Below are 17,836 nucleotides of genomic sequence, written 5' to 3'. Positions count from 1 at the left end.
CCGAGACCCGTGAGGCTTGAGCGGTGCACAGTGGGGACGTGCACGATGGGGACGTGCGCAATGGTGGGAGGCTTGCGCGGGCGCCACCTTGCGAACCCTAGAACGCGCGTTTGCCGAAACCCGGCTCCGGCCCCGGTCTGTTGGTTCTAGACTGTTCCGAGAAAATGCCCGCTTCGGCCTAAATCCTGCTGAGGCCAGAACCTTGCCAGGCCTCGGTCAGCCCCAGAGCCCGCTAGCGCCAAAGCTCACCGTGCCCGACCCAGACTGCTTGCTCCGTTCTCCAACAGGCCCAGTCAAAATGGCAGGGACCGAGGCCTCTGACCCTCCTGAGCAATTCACCAAAATCAAAGAGCTGGAGTTGGTGCTAGAAAAAGCCCAGGAGGAGGAGCAGGGTAGAGTGCTCCGAGCAAAGGAGTCCCCGCACCCGGGGGCGGAGGAGGCGGAGCACACCCATGGGGCCCTCCTCGCCAAGGTCCCCGAAGGAGAGCAGGAGTGCGTGCCGGCCACCGCGGAGGACAGCGGGAGGCACATCCTCACCCTGCAGCCTGTGGACTCCTCCTTTGAAGACGCGGGGTTGCAGGAGGTCAGCTGGCTGATAGCGCAGCACCAAGACGGGGTGACGGTGACGGTGGAGCCGGCCAGCGGAGCGCCGCCGTCGCTGCTGTGGATCGGACTGGAGGTGCCACAGACCCTGCACCAGTGCGTGGCCATCAGCATGCAGGACGAGGTGTACTCGCTGCAGGGGACGCAGATGCTGCAGTTCCACGTTCTGCAGGAGGGCGTGAGCGTGGCCGCTGAAGGCAGTCAGTGCGGGGACGTCCTGCCTGAAAGCGCCCCGTTGGTTAAGGTACGGCTCGTTTTGAAAACGACCCACCCCTCGCATGGAATTTAAAAAAAAAAATTTTTTTTTAGGTTGCCCTTTGTGCAGTACTGTGGGTGGACAAAAAATTTTAAATACATAAAAAAGTTCCCAGGAAAATCCTGGAGGACTGCCTGTCCTTTTCTTAAGAGTTTAAGAAGTTTCACTTATTAGAATAGCAGAACAACAGTTTCGCTTTACCAGCCCAAACCCTTGATGCTTATTAATTATGCTGAAGCATTCTGGTTGCAATGCACAATCTTCTGTGTCACCTTAATACTAACGTCTGCGTTACACGGCCCTTGGCAAAGTGTCGAATTGGATTGTAATTTACGGTATTGCACCTGTTCGAACGCCTGTTTTTATTTATTAGCTTGGGGAAGGTCAGGAGGCAGAGCAGCTGCCGGCGGAAGGAGGCGTCGAGGGAAAAGAACAGCTCTTCCTTGTGGAAGTGATGCCCGGAGATGAGGGGAGCAACGGAGTCATTCTGACAGTTTCAGGCTTAAGCATCGAAGGAGCGGAAGATCCACCTGCACCTCTTCAGCCGCGTGTGGAAAGAGCCAGCGCCCCAAAACCCCAACAGAAGGCCAAGGGTAGGGGGTTCCTTGTGTGTGAGACGCTCCATCAAGCGGGCCGCTGTTTTTCTTTAGAGAAATGAGGCCGTCGTTGAAGGTTTAAGCGGGTGACTTTTAGTTGCTTTCAGAATGTCAGGAAATGGAAGAAATGTGAAGCCAGTGTTCTGCATTGGGCACGAGATCCCAGCGTTTTGCATTTTGCACACAAATGTTTGAAAAGCGTAGAAAAATGCTCCTGCAAAGCCTTGTGCATGTACACAGAGTGCTGGGCTCTAATCTGCTCCTCTGTTTGCACCCTGTGGTGGTGGGGGGTGGGGGGGAGGGGGGCAAGAGCTGATGCTTCATGGCCCGAAGGAGTAATGCCCAGAAAGCCCTAGAGGCATCTCCGGGGCCCAGGACGTTTAGGTGAAGTTAGGGAAGAGGCCTCAGCAACCAGAGTGGGGGTCGCCTGTGCAGGCGGCAGGCAGTGGCCTGGGGCTGTGACTTTGGAAGGGGGCTGGTCAGAGCTCAGAGAGGGAGGGAGATGGGCCAGATTAGGAAGGACCTTGGGGTTATATTAAAACCGACATGGAATCTCTGGAGCCCACAGGATGAATTTGACCCTCAAAATTATTTATTGGGGCTGGGAAGTGGCTCGGTTTTGAAAGTCACATTGGCACCACTGTCCACGGTCGAAGTCATTCATTTAGGGCGATTGCCTGCGGCTACAGTAGGTATTTGTATCCCTCGCTATATAGTAGTTTCTCATACGTTTAAAACAAGAGTTGGTACCCCCCCCCCCAATTCCCAATTCCCAGCTCATTTTCAGGTGTTTCATACACTCACACGTTTGGGCAACCATTGCCACTAATCCCAGCATGTTTTCATCACCCCAGAAATGGAGCCGGAGCATCTGTCTAAAGAAAGATGCTCCCAAGGACGTGAACTCTCTCTCCTTCCCGCAGGGAAAAAACCAGCCTTCCAGTGCCAGGTGTGTGCATTCACGACGTCCAGACTCTCGAGCTTAAATCGTCACATGAAAACTCACACCGATGAGAGGCCCCACATGTGTCACATGTGTCTGAAAGGTTTCCGCACGGTCACGCTCCTGCGGAATCACATCAACACCCACACAGGTGAACCTGCCCCAAAGATTGCACATGCTGCAGTCCCCGCGGTTAAGACAGTGTGCTTAGACTTTAGTTTTGTCTTGTTGTCTCCAGTTTCAGTTAAAAGCCTTGAATGTGACAAAGGGTTTTCTCACCCCCGTGCAGGGTATGTCATGGTTTTGAGAGCCTCTCCTTCATTGTTCAAGCGTTTTGTGGTTTAGAAGTTATAAGTTCCTCGGAAAATGTGTGGTTAAATCTTGTCTGAAAGGATGAACTCTGTGGTTTTGCAGGAACCAGGCCCTACAAGTGTGGCGATTGTGACATGGCCTTTGTCACCAGTGGAGAACTTGTCCGACACAGACGTTACAAACACACTCACGAGAAGCCATTCAAATGTCCCATGTGCAAATACGCCAGCGTAGAGGTAAGTGCACTCTTCTGCTCAAAGCTTTGTGGCGTCTTATTAAGGAGTTGCTGTACAAATCATGTTATGTTAAACTAACAGACTCTCTTACAAAATAGGTATTATTAAAGATATTATTCATATGAAATATGCGCAGGAAATAATACTCATTCAATTTTCTAAAAAGAAAATAGAAAATTGGATTTCTTTTTGCTTTGATTACCAGTTAGCAGGAGCGATCTATAAAAGTGTACACATTACAAATAAAGCTGCGTGGGGGACTTGGGAAATCAAAGTCCTACCGAGTGTCTCGGGTAGCACTCAGGTCCACAGACTCAGAACCAATTAGCGCCAACGGAGAGCCTAGAGCCAGCCTGACGGCGCGCTGACATATTTGCGCTTGACCTCCGAAGCTCTGGGTCAGGGACAAAGCGACTTGCTTGAAGATTTAAACACACCGCTTCCCCGTTATTGCAGAGCATCCGGGATTTTCAGGCTTCAGTTGGGGGTCCTGGCTGTGTTCACGAGATCGTTTTATGTATTCCTCTCGCAGGGGCAGCGGCTCTCTGAATGAAACGACAGAGTGTGACGGTGACTTTCACTGTCGGTTTCCTGCAGTGAATGTTTAAGGGGTCCGCGCTGTGCCGAGGGGCGGCCAGGGCCTGGGCCCGAGCCCGGGGAAGGGATAGCACGCTGGGGACGGGGCCTGAGTTAAAGGGCACAACTAACGATGGACCGGGACCGAGGCGACCGCGTTTCATAAAAGAGGACATTTCACCCCCAGGGTCAGAACTTGGTTCTAAGCATTTTTTCCTGCTGTTACTGTTTTTAAAAGTTCTTTCCCATCAGTGTTTGAGGTTATAACTCTAGTTAGAAAACCCAAACTGAAAGTCTGAAGGAGCAAAGCCATCTGAGATGCCCGAGCCTGGAGTGGCCTTTTGGTCAGTGTCCTGTTAGTTCTGAGCACAAACATCCAAGGCCCACTGAGACCCTCCTTGGGGGTGAGCGGTTTGCGCAGCCTGGGGACTGTCGGCCTAGGCATACAAGACCCCATTTTTGCAGTTTCCTGGTCTTGCCATACTGGTCTGCTTTAAGCGGGGCAGCCTGCGCTCCCTGCACCCCTGCGCCGTTTCTGTGCGCAGACCCCAGCAGGAATGCTTCGGGCTGCATTGCGTAGACCACCAGCCCACGAAAGCTCTGAGCTCCCCCTTCCCCTGCCCCCCCCCTGCAAAGCCGCCCAGAGAAGGTTGACACACACAGCCACCTCTGACCGCTCACGGCACTCAGCTCTTTCATGCTGGAATTTTTAAAAAATTCTTTTTGTTTCGTTTTCCAATACACTTGAAGCCACCCGCTTTTTATCTAAAAATCTCATTTTTTTTGGTTTGGATCTGAGACCTTGTATGTTCTTGCATGTTCTTCGGGCTTATTTGCGCTTGTCGCTCACTGGGGAGTCAGACCGAGTGTGTTCTTCCCAAGATGCCAGGCAGGGCGATGCAGCCTCTCTAGCGCCTGTCACGCCTGCCCTCATGTTGCTAAAGGTGGACGGGGAGGGAAGACAGGCAAAGGGGGGTTCTGGAAGGTAGCACAACAGTCAGGCAAACAGCGATCAAATAGGAGGTGAGGGGCTGTTTGCCTTTTAATGAGTTGCCTGGGGTATGCAATTAATCAAGTTAGGATGGATGTCCTTGTACTGAAAAGTTATATATTATAAAGAAACTATGAGCACACGGAACTGAGAAGCACCTCGGACTGGTGTCCACGCATCAGAGAGCTAAGGTTTTCAGATTCGCGTTTTAGTTATGCGTACAAAAGCATTCTGACCCCCGCACTTCTGTGGCGCAGCCTGAACTTTGCAGCGCTGGGTGCGAGGGGACTTAGACCGGAAAATAAAGTCCCGTGTGGCCCTGAGCAGCTCGATTGCCATTTTCCCTGCGTAACGTGAACTTGAATCTTAAAGAGCCTCTGCAAACTACTGCGGGTTATTCCGAAAGGATCGTAAACACACATCAAGTGGGAAAAAAATCATTCACCACGGAGCATAAAAAGGAGTGACGCTCTCGTGTTTTCTGGGGTGCGAAGTATGTTCTGAGGTTAAACTGTCAGTACCTCTCTGCCGTGCCGATTGATGGGATCTACCGCGTTCTGGTTTCTCTTGCGACCAGTGTGCCTTCCATCTGTTTCCTAGGCCAGCAAGCTGAAGCGCCACGTCCGGTCTCACACCGGGGAGCGCCCCTACCAGTGCCAGCTCTGCAGCTACGCCAGCAAGGACACCCACAAGCTGAAGCGGCACATGCGGACACACTCAGGTAACAGGGCCCCGGGCGGGAGGCCGTACCCGCGAAGCGCAGGCGCCTCCTCAGAAGGGAGCTGGTCACCTTGACTCTCGGGTGGCAGAACCCAAGTTCCAGGGTCAGAGTGAACGTCGTCGTGCCTTCCTGGCGAGGGGAGTCTGCGCTGCCCCTGGGCGTGCGTTTGGCATCCAGGGGGCCCCTGGGAGCTCTGTGCCGTCGCCTCCCAGAGGGTGACGAGGACGACCCCGTCGAGCGTTGGCTGCCGCCGGTCGTCCAGGCCTTGGAAGGCGACTCCTCCGTGTGGCCAACTGGAAACGGACATAAGGCAGCGCGTCCTGGTTTCATGGTGCACCCACTTTACCTTCTGCTGCGGAAGGAGCGTGTTTATGGGGGCCTCTTGGTTCTTCAGACAGAGGACGGGATCTCCATAGCTGTCCGGGCTCCACTGCAGAATTCTGTGCTCACTGGGGGCAGACGTAGGAGAAAGGGGCTGAGGGAGGAGCCCAGGGAACCAAAGGCGAGCCTTCGGCTTTGGGGGCCCCTTGGGGAGGATCGGGGCCTGGGGGGCAGGGGGAGCCCCTCTGCAGAGCCTCATCTCTGTCATCATCGCACAGGGGAGAAGCCCTACGAATGCCACATCTGCCACGCACGCTTCACCCAGAGAGGCACCATGAAGATACACATCGCGCAGAAGCACAATGACGATGCCCACAAGTACCAGTGTCCCCACTGTGGCGCCATCATTTCCAGGAAGAACGACCTGCGTGAGTGTTGGGGTTAATGGGCTTCCTTCTGCAGGGAGACTTGCGGAGCCCGGGACTATCTGGGAAGGACTTTTTCCCACCCCCAGAGGTCCTGGGGTGCCATCTGGTGGCTGATTTGCACAAGTGTGGTTTCATAGCCTTCCAGCTGTCCCTGTGAGGAGGACAGGATGCTGGTGGCATCTAGTGGGCAGAGGCCGGGGGTGCGGCTCAGCGTCCTGCAGAGCTCAGGGCAGCCCAGCTGAAAAGGGGCCGGCCAGCCCCCCATGCCAACAGCGCTGAGAATAGGAGAGCCTGTATGACAGGGCAGGGGCGGGTCAGCCCCACCGAAAACGAGACCCGCCCCGATGTCACATTCCGTCCTGGTTTTAGGCGTCCACCTGAACAACCTGCACAGTTACAAAGCCGCGGGGATGGTGTGCCGCTACTGCCCGGCCGTGTTCCACGAACGCTATGGCCTCCTCCAGCACCAGAAGACTCACAAAGACGAGAAGAGGTTCAAGTGCAGCTATTGCAGTTACAGCTGCAAGCAGGTACCGAGTCCCACAGCAGGCCTCTCGGGCAGGCAGCGGGGGGGCCATGGGGTGTGGGCGGATGCAGGGCTGGGCGGGGCTTTGCCACCGCTTTGAAAATATTGGAAAAAGTCATGCTTAAAAAAAAAAAAAAAAAAGGCTATTAAGCCCTAACTGGTGGGGCTCAGTGGGTTGGGCATCTTCCCACAAAGCGAAAGGTCACCGGTTCGATTCCCAGTCGGGACACGTGGCTGTGTGGCAGGTTGGCAACCAATCGATGTCTCTCTCTCACATCCGTGTTTCTCTCCCTCTCTTTCTCCTTCCCTTTCCCTCGCTCTAAAAATAAGTAAATAACATCTTCATTTAAAACGACTTTGGACAATACCAAGAAGGTAACCGTGCGCCTATAAATTCAAGCAACGGTTCTTAAAGGATGGCTCCTAGACCCCTGCAGGTCCTTCCAGCCAGTCAGGGCTGTCAGACCAAAATTACGGTCGTTAATTAATGAATTAACGCCAACACGTTGTTTGCCCTTTGCTGCGTTGGCACTGGCCCCGATGGCACGTAAGCTGTGGAGGTGCCTTCATACAAAGCAGAGCGGTGACCTGTCACCACTGTGCTCTTCACCCATTTTTAAGAAATTGTCCCTTGTTGAGTTTTGGTAGAACATCGAAAAGAATGTGGACAGTTATTTAAAAAGCTATTACAATCCTGCTCCCTTTTCCAACTACGTATCTGTGCGAGCAGATCCCCTTCCCCTGTCTCCACCACAGCAACACACACACCCCAGCCGACTGAAGGCAGGGGCCCCGGTGACAATCGGGGTGTCTTTGTTTAACAAGGCTGCCAGACTTAGAAATAAAAATGAGGAATGGCCAGATAACGCATGTTTTGGTATATAGACACGTCCCACATAGTGCGACCTGTATTGTCGCTGGCAACCTTATCCGTTCGGCCACATGTTAACTTTTTGTTTTTGAAAAATAGATAATATGTGTATTATGCAAATATATTAATATGTAGTTGGCTTACTGCTTATTTTTTAAAGAATTGGGAGATCTTTTTGTATTGTAATTCCTCCGTTTTGATTTCTAACACAGGCAGTATGACTAGATATCGCTTCGTAAATAAAAGCAGCTTAGAGTGGGAATAATTTTTAAGAGTGAAAGGGGTCCTAACACCAAAAGTGTGAGGACTGAACCGCTGCCCTGACGCGTGTGGCCCTCGGATATTTTGCCCCGTGACCAAAGGCGGAAGGCAGGTCTTGGGTTTCAAAGTGCGGGCTGCACATGGTAAAGGCTTTGCATTTAGGAAAGGGGGGTGGCCTTGGGGACTTGGAGCCCCAGCCGTTCTGGGCCCAGGCTCAGATCAGTTCGGATGATCCCGGAGAACTTCCTGAATGCGGGCGGGAGTTGCAGAGGAAGCGGGGATGCCAGGGAGGGTGCTGTCTCAGGGGACCTTGAGGCCAGTGCACAGCTGGGTGCTCTGTGTGCTTTGGTCCCCAGGACCCAGGCTCCCAGGCTGGACTGTGACTCCCGGCAGGGACACAGGACAATGCTCTCCTGGAGGGAGGGTGAGCGGAAGGAAAGGCTGGAAGGGAGACACTCAGTCAGGTTACGCGCAAGAACGTGGAAGGGTTCTGACGTTTCATCTGAAGAGCCATAGCATTTTAAATGAAGTGTGTGTCTTTGCGTCACTTTATATGTATTCTTTTCCTGCTTCTCCAAATTATTTACTCCTAGAAGCCTTGCTTAAGATTTCTGATGATTCCTTCGCCGAGAACGATTATTTCCCCCGTGATGCTTTCCACTCAGCGCTGTGATTTGTTCTGGTTCTGTCAGGGAGGGGAAGGGAAACGTGCGCTTCGCGGGCCCCCGCCCCAGACGCCCGCGGAGCCGAGAGCCCAACAACAGCCTTTTGAGGCTGCGGTCCCGGCTGCCCTGTGGAAGCGCGGGCCACCGCCAATATTAATAATCACAGAGGCGGGGCCGCAGGTGCGTGGGCACTTTGGCAGGAAAGTGACGGCCATTTCCCTGCCCCCCGTGGGCCCCCGTGGGCCTGTGGGACCGGCTGGGAATCAGCCGTGAGACCTTTGTGACCTGATGGCGGGGACTGGCTGTGACTTGGTTTCGTAGAACGCCCCCCCCCCCCCCCCCCCCCCGCCAACAGGTGGTGCTGTGCTGAGAATGGGCTCCCTGCGATCCTTCCGAACAGTGCACTCGTCTCTGGGGAGGGGAGAAAGAAGAGGAACACGAGGAGTTGTGTCCGATACAAAGAAAGCCCTGGCACGCGCTGAGCCGCCCTTTGTCCCTGCTTCCCCCGCAGGAACGCCACATGACGGTTCACATCCGAACCCACACAGGAGAGAAGCCGTTTGCCTGCACCTCCTGCGACCAGCGCTTCCGCCAGAAGCAGCTTCTGAACGCTCACTTCAAGAAATGCCACGACCCAGAGTTCGTCCCGGTCGTGCACGAATGTCCCAAGTGTGGCAAAAGCTTCTCCCGCTGGGTAAGCTGCCTCCGGGCGCCGTCAGCCGCCCCAGGAGGCCCCTCTGTCTCCCCGGCAGGGTCACACTCCGAGACTCCCAACATTATTATAGAAACTTGCCAGGCTTTAGGGAAGTGGTTAAGGAGTCCCCAAACTCTCAAACACCTTATAAAAGTGTGGTCTCCCCCTTCTGTGAAAAATATCCCTGCAAACAAAGCCTTATGCACATACTTTTAGGGGGTTCTCAAGTTCTCCAAATCTATGAAATGTTGCATAGATGTCCTCAGTCTGAGGCTGTTGGTACCGGGGTAAGAAAAACCTTTCCCCTACAATTTTATTCTTTTTAGGTGTTGTGTTAGGCTTCCATCGCTGCATGCCAAATTACCTCGGAACTGCGTGGCTTAAAACACCGGATATTTATTATCTCCCTGTTTCTATCGGTCACGCCTGGCTGGGTGGGTCTGGCCCAGGGTCTCGTGAGGCTGCGTCAGGGTGCTGGCCGGGGCTACGTCTCCTGATGGCTGGACCGGGGCTGGAGGGCCTGCTTCCAACACGGGGTGCTCAGTGCCATTGGGCACACGACCCCAGTTCCTTGCCACGTGGACCTCCCATTGGACTGCTCAAGTGTGCAAGAAGGAAGCCACAGGGCCTTTTGTGACCTGGTCCTAAACGTGACATTCCTTCTATTCATCAGAAACGAGTCACCAAGTCCAGCCCATCCTCAGAGGTAGGGCATGAAGTCCCTTTTGAAAGGAAGGATATCACAGAATTTGTGGACATTTAAAACCACCACAGTATTGCCCTGGCCAGGTAGTGCAGCGGGTTAGAGCGTAGTCCATACGTCAAGGTTGTGGGTTTGATCTCTCATCAGGGCGCGGTCAAGAAACAACTAACGAATACATCAGGAAGTGGAACAACAAATCAGGGTTTCTCTCTCTAAAATCAATAAATTAAAAAGCCACCACAAATGATTAGCTAGATCCTCAGACGGTGGATGCTCCAGTCTAACTTTATAAAAGTGTTGAATTATCTAAAGCTGACGGTTTTTATGGGGGAAACTCCCCCCCTTAAAAGGCAGGGTAGCCGCGTTTTTCAGGAGGGCCGCCCAGCGGGATAATTCTGGAGTGTTCGAGCAGTCAGTTCAAAGTGTGTCGGCTGAGAGCAAGGTCAGGGGCGTTCATGGTGCATTAAAGCCCTGCAGGGCTGCCCTCTGCGGCGAGAACCCAGGAAGCAGAGAAAGGAGGAGGGGGCCTCAGCGCCCTCAGAACATAACATCGGAAGTTTTAACACATTTTCTTTCATTTAAGAAGGCCTATTTGGATTTGCATTGGGACCGCATAAAGAACACTTACAACTCCATAATAAAAAGGCAAATACCCAACTAAAAAGCGGAAAATGATCTACACAGACACTTCTCCAAAGAAGATACCCTAATGGCCAGTAAGCTCACGCGAGTTGCCTGGCATCACGAGTTACTAGGGAAACGCAGGTCCAAACCCCAGTGAAGACATGCTCAGAACTAGCCGCTGCGGCAGCTGGAAGAAGACAGAGGGGGAAACGGTGGGAAACTGAAGCTCGCAGGGATTGCCAGTGGGATTTTAAAATGGAGGAGTCTCCTTAGATGACAGCCTAGTCTGGCAGTTTCTCGAAAAGTTAAGCATAAAGTCATCGTCTGACCTAGCAATTCTCTTTATTTTTATTTTTCAAGTACCAAAGACATAATAAACATTTATGGGCAAAGAAGCTTAAAAGAAAACAAAAAAACAAATCTGCCGCATGAACATTACGTCCATTACATTCCTATTATGTCAACAATAACCAATTGTTGGGTATTGGCCTTAGATCCTTGGTACCCCCGCTTACAGACTCCCAGAGAGTCTTTATTATTTTTCGCATTCCTTTTTTTCTAATTAAAAACATTTTCTTTTCAATTACAGTTGACATTCGTTTGTATTCGTTTCAGGCAGACAGCACAGGGTTAGACAGTCACGTACTTTACAAAGTGCCCCCCTGATCTGTCCAGTGCCCCTCTGGCGCCATACAGAGTCATCACAGCGTTATTGGCTGCATTCCCTCTGCTGCACTTATCATCGCCACGGACCCAGAAATTCTCTTACCCAAAAGAATTGAAAACATGGCCACGCAAAAACTGGCACACAAATATTCACAACAGCATTATTTATAGTAGCCTGAAAGTGAGCGGACCAATGAAACAGAACAGAGAGCCCAGAAATAAACCCCCATAAATATTAGTGTCACCTGATCTTTGACAAAGGAGCAAAAGCACCACAATGGAGCAAAGACAGTCTTGTCATCGATGGCTACGGGAATAAATGGACATCTACACACAAAACTAAATAAGTAACTCTACACACAGACCTACACGCTCCAAAAAAATTAACTCAGAATGGACCACAGACCTAAACATAAAACACAAAACTATAAAATTCCTGGAAGATAACATAGGCGACATCTAGATGACCTTGAGTCCAGCAGTAACTTTCTCGCTCCAACACCCAGGCACAGTCAATGAAAGAACTGAAAAGCTCGGCTTCGTTAAAATTAGAAACGTATGTTCTGTGAAAGGCAGTGTCGCCCCAGAGAGTGAGAAGGCACAGACTGGGAGAAAAAATACACAAAAGTTACATCTGATAAAGGACAGGCATATAAAATGTACAAAGAACTTTTGAAACTCAACAATAAGGAAACACAACCCGATTAAAAAATAGGCGAACGATTTTAACAGACCGCTCACCGAAGAAGATACCCAGGCAGCACAAGGCATGTGAAAAGATGCTCAGCTCACATGTCATCAGGGAAGTGAAAAGCTAAGCAGTGAGATCCCACCACACGCCGATCAGAATGGTCAAAACCCACTTCCAGCCAAGGTGGAGGCCTAGGCAGACACGCTGCGTCTCCCTCCACAACTAAGAAGGAACACAACTACCTCAAAACTAGAGACAACCAGGAGTTCCAGAAAATCGAGCTGCATGGAAGTCCAGCAAAAAATGTTATAAAGAAGAAACACTCACCCGGACAGGCAGGAGGGGGGCGGAGCCAGGGTGGAGAGGATGCGGTGTGCTGGTGGCAGCAGCGGCAACAGCAGCAGGCTGGTAGAAAGCACAGTCACACATTTTGGAAGGTAGGGAGGGACACCTGGGAGCGTTCCTAGCACCAGACCAGACCACAGAGCTCACGGTCCCAGCGCCGGGGAAAATAAAGCCTCATTGCCTCTGACTGTGCAGACCAGTGGGGGTTGAGGCGGAGGAAGAAACTGCTGGTCTCTCAGCAGAGTCTGCTTGTTTAAGGACCCGCACGGTCCTAGAATGTCTGCAGACCCACCCACTCTGGGAACGACAGCCAGGGCAGCAGTTAGAGGGGTGCCAGACCCTCTCAGACCCCTCCCCCACATACAGCGCCACAATGTGGTGAAATGGGTTGCCCTGTACTGACGAATCCCTAAGGCTCCACCCCTTACAATGTAACAGGTGCAACAGCTCTGCCTAAGACACATAGGCAAACAAACACAGGACCCCGTCAAGATGAGGAGACAGAGAAGTATGGCCCAAAAGGGGGAATGGATCAAGGTTCCAGTGGGAGAACCAAGCAACAAGGAGATAGCCAACCTAACAGACGAGGAGATAGCCAACCTAACAGGTGCAGAGTTCAAAACACTGGTGATAAAGATGCTCACAGGCTTGACAGATATGCCTGAGTATGGCAGACACATAATGGAAGAAGTCGTCGTCGGCAGCCGTCCGTCTCGAGAGACGATGGTGTAGCTTCCCAAGAGTCTATCTGCACCGCCGAGAATGGCTGTGCAGTCCGACTCGGGAGTGACACGGTATCTGTCTCCTCCCGTGTTGAATCGACATCTTGCGATGACGCTGGAGTGTCCTCTCCAGTGAAGCTGAAGCTACAGAGCCTGGGCAGGGTGATATGGAGGGTCTGCTGTTGCCCATGCAGCAGACCCCCCCTCTCTTCGCAGCTGAAGGGTCCAAGGGAAAGACGGAGTCAATACAGCTTGGCTTCAGGTGCGCCGCAGGAGTTGCCGGTGTTGACTACAACGTCAAACCGCCTTAGGGACTCCGGCTCCGGATTTTCTGTCGGGGTTTACTCCCTTAGCCCTTCCCCTGAAGAGGTATGCCGCAAGGCAGCGGAGGTTTTTTGGAGTCAGAGTTTTCCTTCTCTGATGTGCCCTGACTGGAAGATCGAACCAGCGACACCTAGCTCGCAGGCCGACGCTCAATCCACCGAGCCAAACCAGCCAGGATGGAAGAAGTGAAGGCTATGCTAAATAAAATGAAGGAAAACACACACAAAACCAATGGTGAAGGGAAGGAAACTGAGATTCATACCAATGATTTGGAACATAAGGAAGAAAAAAAAAAACAGTGAACCAGTACAGAATGAGGAAACAAGAATTGAAAAAAATGAGGAGAGCCCTAGGAACTCTGGGACAACTTTAAAAGTGTCAACATCTGAGTCATAGGGGTGCCAGAAGGAGAAGAGGAAAAGCAAGAAATAGAAAGCTTATGTGAAAAAATAATGATGGAAAACTTCCCAAATTTGGCGAAGGAAATAGCCATACAAGTCCAGGAAGCACAGAGACTCCCAAACAAGCCAGACCCAAAGAGGACCACACACAGACACATCATAATTAAAATGCCAAAGGTGAAAGATAAAGAGAGAATCTTAAAAGCAGCAAGAGAAAAGCAGAGAGTTACCTACAAAGGGGTGCCTATAAGACTATCAGCTGATTTCTCAAAAGACACTTTGCAGGCAGGAAGGGACTGGCAAGAAGTATTCAATGTGATGAAAAGCAAGGACCTACAACCTAGATTCCTCTATCCAGCAAAGCTATCATTTAGAATGGAAGGGCAGATAAAGTGCTTCCCAGACAAGGTAAAGCTAAAGGAGTTCATCATCGCCAAGCTATTATTATATGAAATGTCAAGTGGGCTTATTTAAGAAAAAGAAGATCAACACTATGAACATTAAAATGATAAACTCACAACTATCAACAACTGAATCTAAAAAATAGAAACAAAATCCAACTAAGCAAACCAGAACAGGAACAGAACATAGGTGTGGGGATCACTTGGAGGGTTACCAGCTGGGAGTGGGGAGGGGAAGAATTGGGGAAATGGTACAGGGACTAAGAAGCATAATCAGTTGGTACAAAATAGACAGGGGGAAGTTAAGAATAACATAGGAAAGGGTGAAACCAAAGAACTTATATGCATGACCCATGGACATGAACTAAGGGGGGTGGGATTGCTGGAGGGAAGGGGGGTGCTGGGAAGAGGGAAACAATGGGAAATGAAATTGGGACTACTGTAACAACATAATCAATAAAATACACGTGGGCAGGTGCTTACAAAACTACGCCTACTCTGACCGTTCAACCCAGCAGTCTCGTTCCCTGGCATTTACCCGAAGGAGCTGAAAGCTTATGTCCGCAGGAAAACCTACACACGGGCGTTGATGCCGGTTTCATTCCTCGTGGCCCAAACCTGGAAGCCAGCAAGGCGTCCTTCAGTACGTGATGGATGAATAAACTGTGGTCCGTCCAGACAACGGAGTATCACCCGGCGTTAGAAAGAAAAGAGCTGTCAAACCCATAAGAGACCTGGAGGGATCTTAAATGCACGTTACTAAGTGAAGGGAGGAAGCCAGTCTGAAAAAAAAAAAGCTGGGTGCTATATGAGTTCAACGATGTGACCCTCTGGAAAAGACAAAACCAGGGGGACAGTCAAAGACCAGAGGAGGCCAGGGGGTGGGGGGTGAGAGGGGGAACAGGCGGAGCACAGAGGGGCTTTAGGGCGATGGAGCTGTTCTGTGGGACACTGTCATGGAGGACACAGGTCATCATACATCTGTCCAGACCCGGAGCGTGCACCACCAGCGTGAACGTTAACGTAAACTACAGACTTGGGGTGACGATGTCGTGTCTGTTTGGGTTCGTCAGTTATAACAAACGCGGGGGATGGTGGGGGGGAGGGTGTGCACATGTGAGGCAGGGGGTACATGAGACACCTCTACCTCCCTCAGCTTGGCTCTAAACCTGAAACTGCTCTAAAATTAAAGTCTTTCAAAATAAAGGAACAAATAAAAGCACATCTGAATACTGAAATCCAATCAAAATTTTTTTAAGTAAAATTTCGCAGACTTCGTTCTTTAACACGCGCACCAGACCCCTCTCTCGCCGTAAGGACCCTGCTCTGGACTGGGGACGTGGGGGCCTCCTCTCCTGAGAAGCATTTCATTCTCTGACACAGACGTTTGTCATATCACTTCCCTCGAAGTCCCAGGTGTCCCGTAGGTTTACTCCACCTGCACTTTAGGGGTGTGTGTGTGTGTGTGATGTGTTTGTTCTTTCAAAGCTGACATCAGACGCTCTTAACCATGAACTTGACGAAGCTGTAGGGAGAGTGTGGGTGTGTAAATAGGTTTGCACTTCTCTGGGGAAGGAACTGTTGATCTTAGATCCTCAAAGGGACCCTTGACCCCACGAGGCTCTGTTTGTCCGTCATTGTCACGTAAACCAAGGGCTGGCAGACTTATTCTGTGAAGGGCCAGACACTGAGTATTTTCAGCTTCTCAGGCCAGACAGTTTCAGCCCCGGCCGCTGGTGTCCGAGGTTATAACACAAATGCCACTGTAGGTGGACAATTCATAAACGAGGGACCGTGGCGTGTCCGGAACACTTGCTTTACAAAAGCCATGGGCAGGCCAGACTTGACCTTTGGCCACAGCGCGCCAACCCCTGTGCATGAGCATCACATGGAGCTTCAAAACCCCACGCTCCCCCTTAGGTTCGAATCCTCCTTCCTCCCGCCCACACTCAGCCCGGGGAGCCGCATCCTGAAGCCCAAGTGGAAACTGGGTGTGATGCGTTACAGAATCAGCAAATTTCATGACCTGTCACTCGTATCTTACGTTAGCATAGGGGCTCTTCAGAGAGTGAAAATTTCTAACTTATTTCAAACCCCAAGTGTTCATATATATGAGAAAAGGTCGTGGATCGGCTTGACCAGGAAATGGGTGATTTCCCGTTTTCACCCAAACGTTGTACGCAGTTTTCAGAACTTCCTAGCAAGTCAGGACAGGAGTTTGCGGGACAGCAATGTCTCTATGGCATTTTATTGATTTTCATAAAAACGACCGATATCTTGAATTCCTGGTTTCATAGCCAACGTCACTTTGGAGAGCAGAACCTTTCTAGAAAAGTAAACCTCGCCTTCTCAGTGACTTCCGTCACAAAGGAACAGCTAACCTCAGCTAGCGTTCTCCTAGACCCACACACAACAGAAAGGGCCGCCTTAAAGAGTCGTCCCTTTGGTACAAGGTTATAAAAGGTACGCACCCCCGCCTTCCCCAGCGTGTCTCTGAGTGTGCGCGTTGTTGAAGGGATGCCCTGTCGGCGGTGCCCACTCTGACCCCGTGCTCCGTGTCGTTTCCCCGACAGAGTAACATGCGGAAACACTCTGAGAAGTGCAAGGCGGGACAGGACGGACCGGCCCCCTCGGGAATGGGGAGAAGAACGCGAGCGAGGGCGCGGGCTGTCCTGAAAGAGGCAGCGAAGGAAGACGGTACCTCTTTTTAAACGAATTGGGTTTGAACCTGACCGTGATTTTCTTGTGGTCTGTTCCCTGGGTGCTGAGCGTTCTGTGCGGAGAGAACACCCAGAATCCCTGGCTGCCAGACCGGAGGGGTGCCCTGTCCCGGGCCCAGCCCTGCAGCGGCCTCCTGCCACTGTGAGCGGGTCGTGAACTTCATCTGCCCCATGTGGTTATGGGCGACGCTGGCCTGGTTACTCACCCACCTCACAGGGCTGCAGTGAGGTTGCACAGTAGGAGGGTGGCTGGGGATTCTCGGGGGTTGGACCCCCCCACCACATAGGTTCCTGGGGGGTGGGCATTGTTGCCTACCCCCGAAAGGTCGTCTTCTAAAATAGGTGCCGCGGGGTTCAAATCAAGCGTGTGTTTCCGAAATCGGTTTGCACTGGTTTCTTGGCCGAATTTTACATTTGCCAACCGTGTGCCTTTCTTCCCTCAAGAAGCCGCTGCCGGGGGGGTCTCCACGGTGACGGGAGACCAGTACCCAGGAGAGAAGGCTCCTGTCGCCTCCGGAGAAGCTGCTGCCGCAATCGAGGGCCTGGAGGAAGACATGACCTGGGAGGTGACCCTCAGCCCTCTGTATGAGTGATGGGCCAGATTTCCTGTCCCCGCATGGCCTGCCCAAAACAAGTTAGACACGTTTAGCACCTTTGAAACAAGGAAGTTCATGAATCTTGCATGCCACAAGTTTCCAAAACTTGAGGGAGTGCCTAGAATTGTTTGCCTAGTTTTGACTGGATATTTAAACAAACAAACAAACAAACATTGCAGGTATTTTGTAAAAGGCCCACATCTTGAATCGGGGGATAAAACCCCAAACACATGAATTTGTTCACTGAATATTGGCAAATTGGCCCACAATGAATGAACAGTGATTTCTGGATAATACTTATTTCTGTTGGCGTATTTAGTTCTTCAGCCAACAGTCAAAGCTGGGAAATTTTACGTTGATTTGTACTTGTATTTCTAATATTACGATTTTTAAACGTTAAAATATCAATTTTATGCCCTTTGTTATACACATGAATTTCCCATAGTATTTAAAGCCATCATAATACTTTTAATGAGCTCTGAATTCAGCACAAAAGATCTTAATATTGTACCAAACCAACAACTGAGTACAAAATGAGGACGGGTATTCGAATTTGTATATCTTTGTAACACTCTATATACAACGAATATTTCTCTTTTAACAACTGGAGAGATGTTTCCCACCTCCGCACAGGATGTGAAAT

The 17,836-nt window shown here is 51.1% G+C and overlaps 1 protein-coding gene across 1 annotated transcript; it reads left to right on the top strand.

Moving 5' to 3' along the window:
- Positions 1–298: 298 nt before the first annotated feature.
- CTCFL (CCCTC-binding factor like) lies at positions 299–17,197 on the top strand. The gene is made up of 10 exons (XM_090285050.1): positions 299–847; positions 1,248–1,452; positions 2,379–2,549; positions 2,813–2,946; positions 5,114–5,234; positions 5,834–5,983; positions 6,353–6,513; positions 8,818–9,000; positions 16,451–16,574; positions 17,042–17,197. Exons 1-10 carry the CDS (start codon positions 299–301, stop codon positions 17,188–17,190), a joined length of 1,947 nt encoding a protein of 648 aa, XP_090141176.1. The 3' UTR covers positions 17,191–17,197.
- Positions 17,198–17,836: the final 639 nt, after the last annotated feature.

This window comes from Furipterus horrens, unplaced genomic scaffold (genome assembly GCF_987537825.1).
Source record: "Furipterus horrens unplaced genomic scaffold, mFurHor1.1.pri manual_scaffold_8, whole genome shotgun sequence".
Taxonomy (NCBI): Eukaryota; Metazoa; Chordata; class Mammalia; order Chiroptera; family Furipteridae; genus Furipterus; species Furipterus horrens.
The sequence above is the reverse complement of the archived record's forward strand: the minus strand, read 5'-3'. Positions and strand labels throughout refer to the sequence as shown.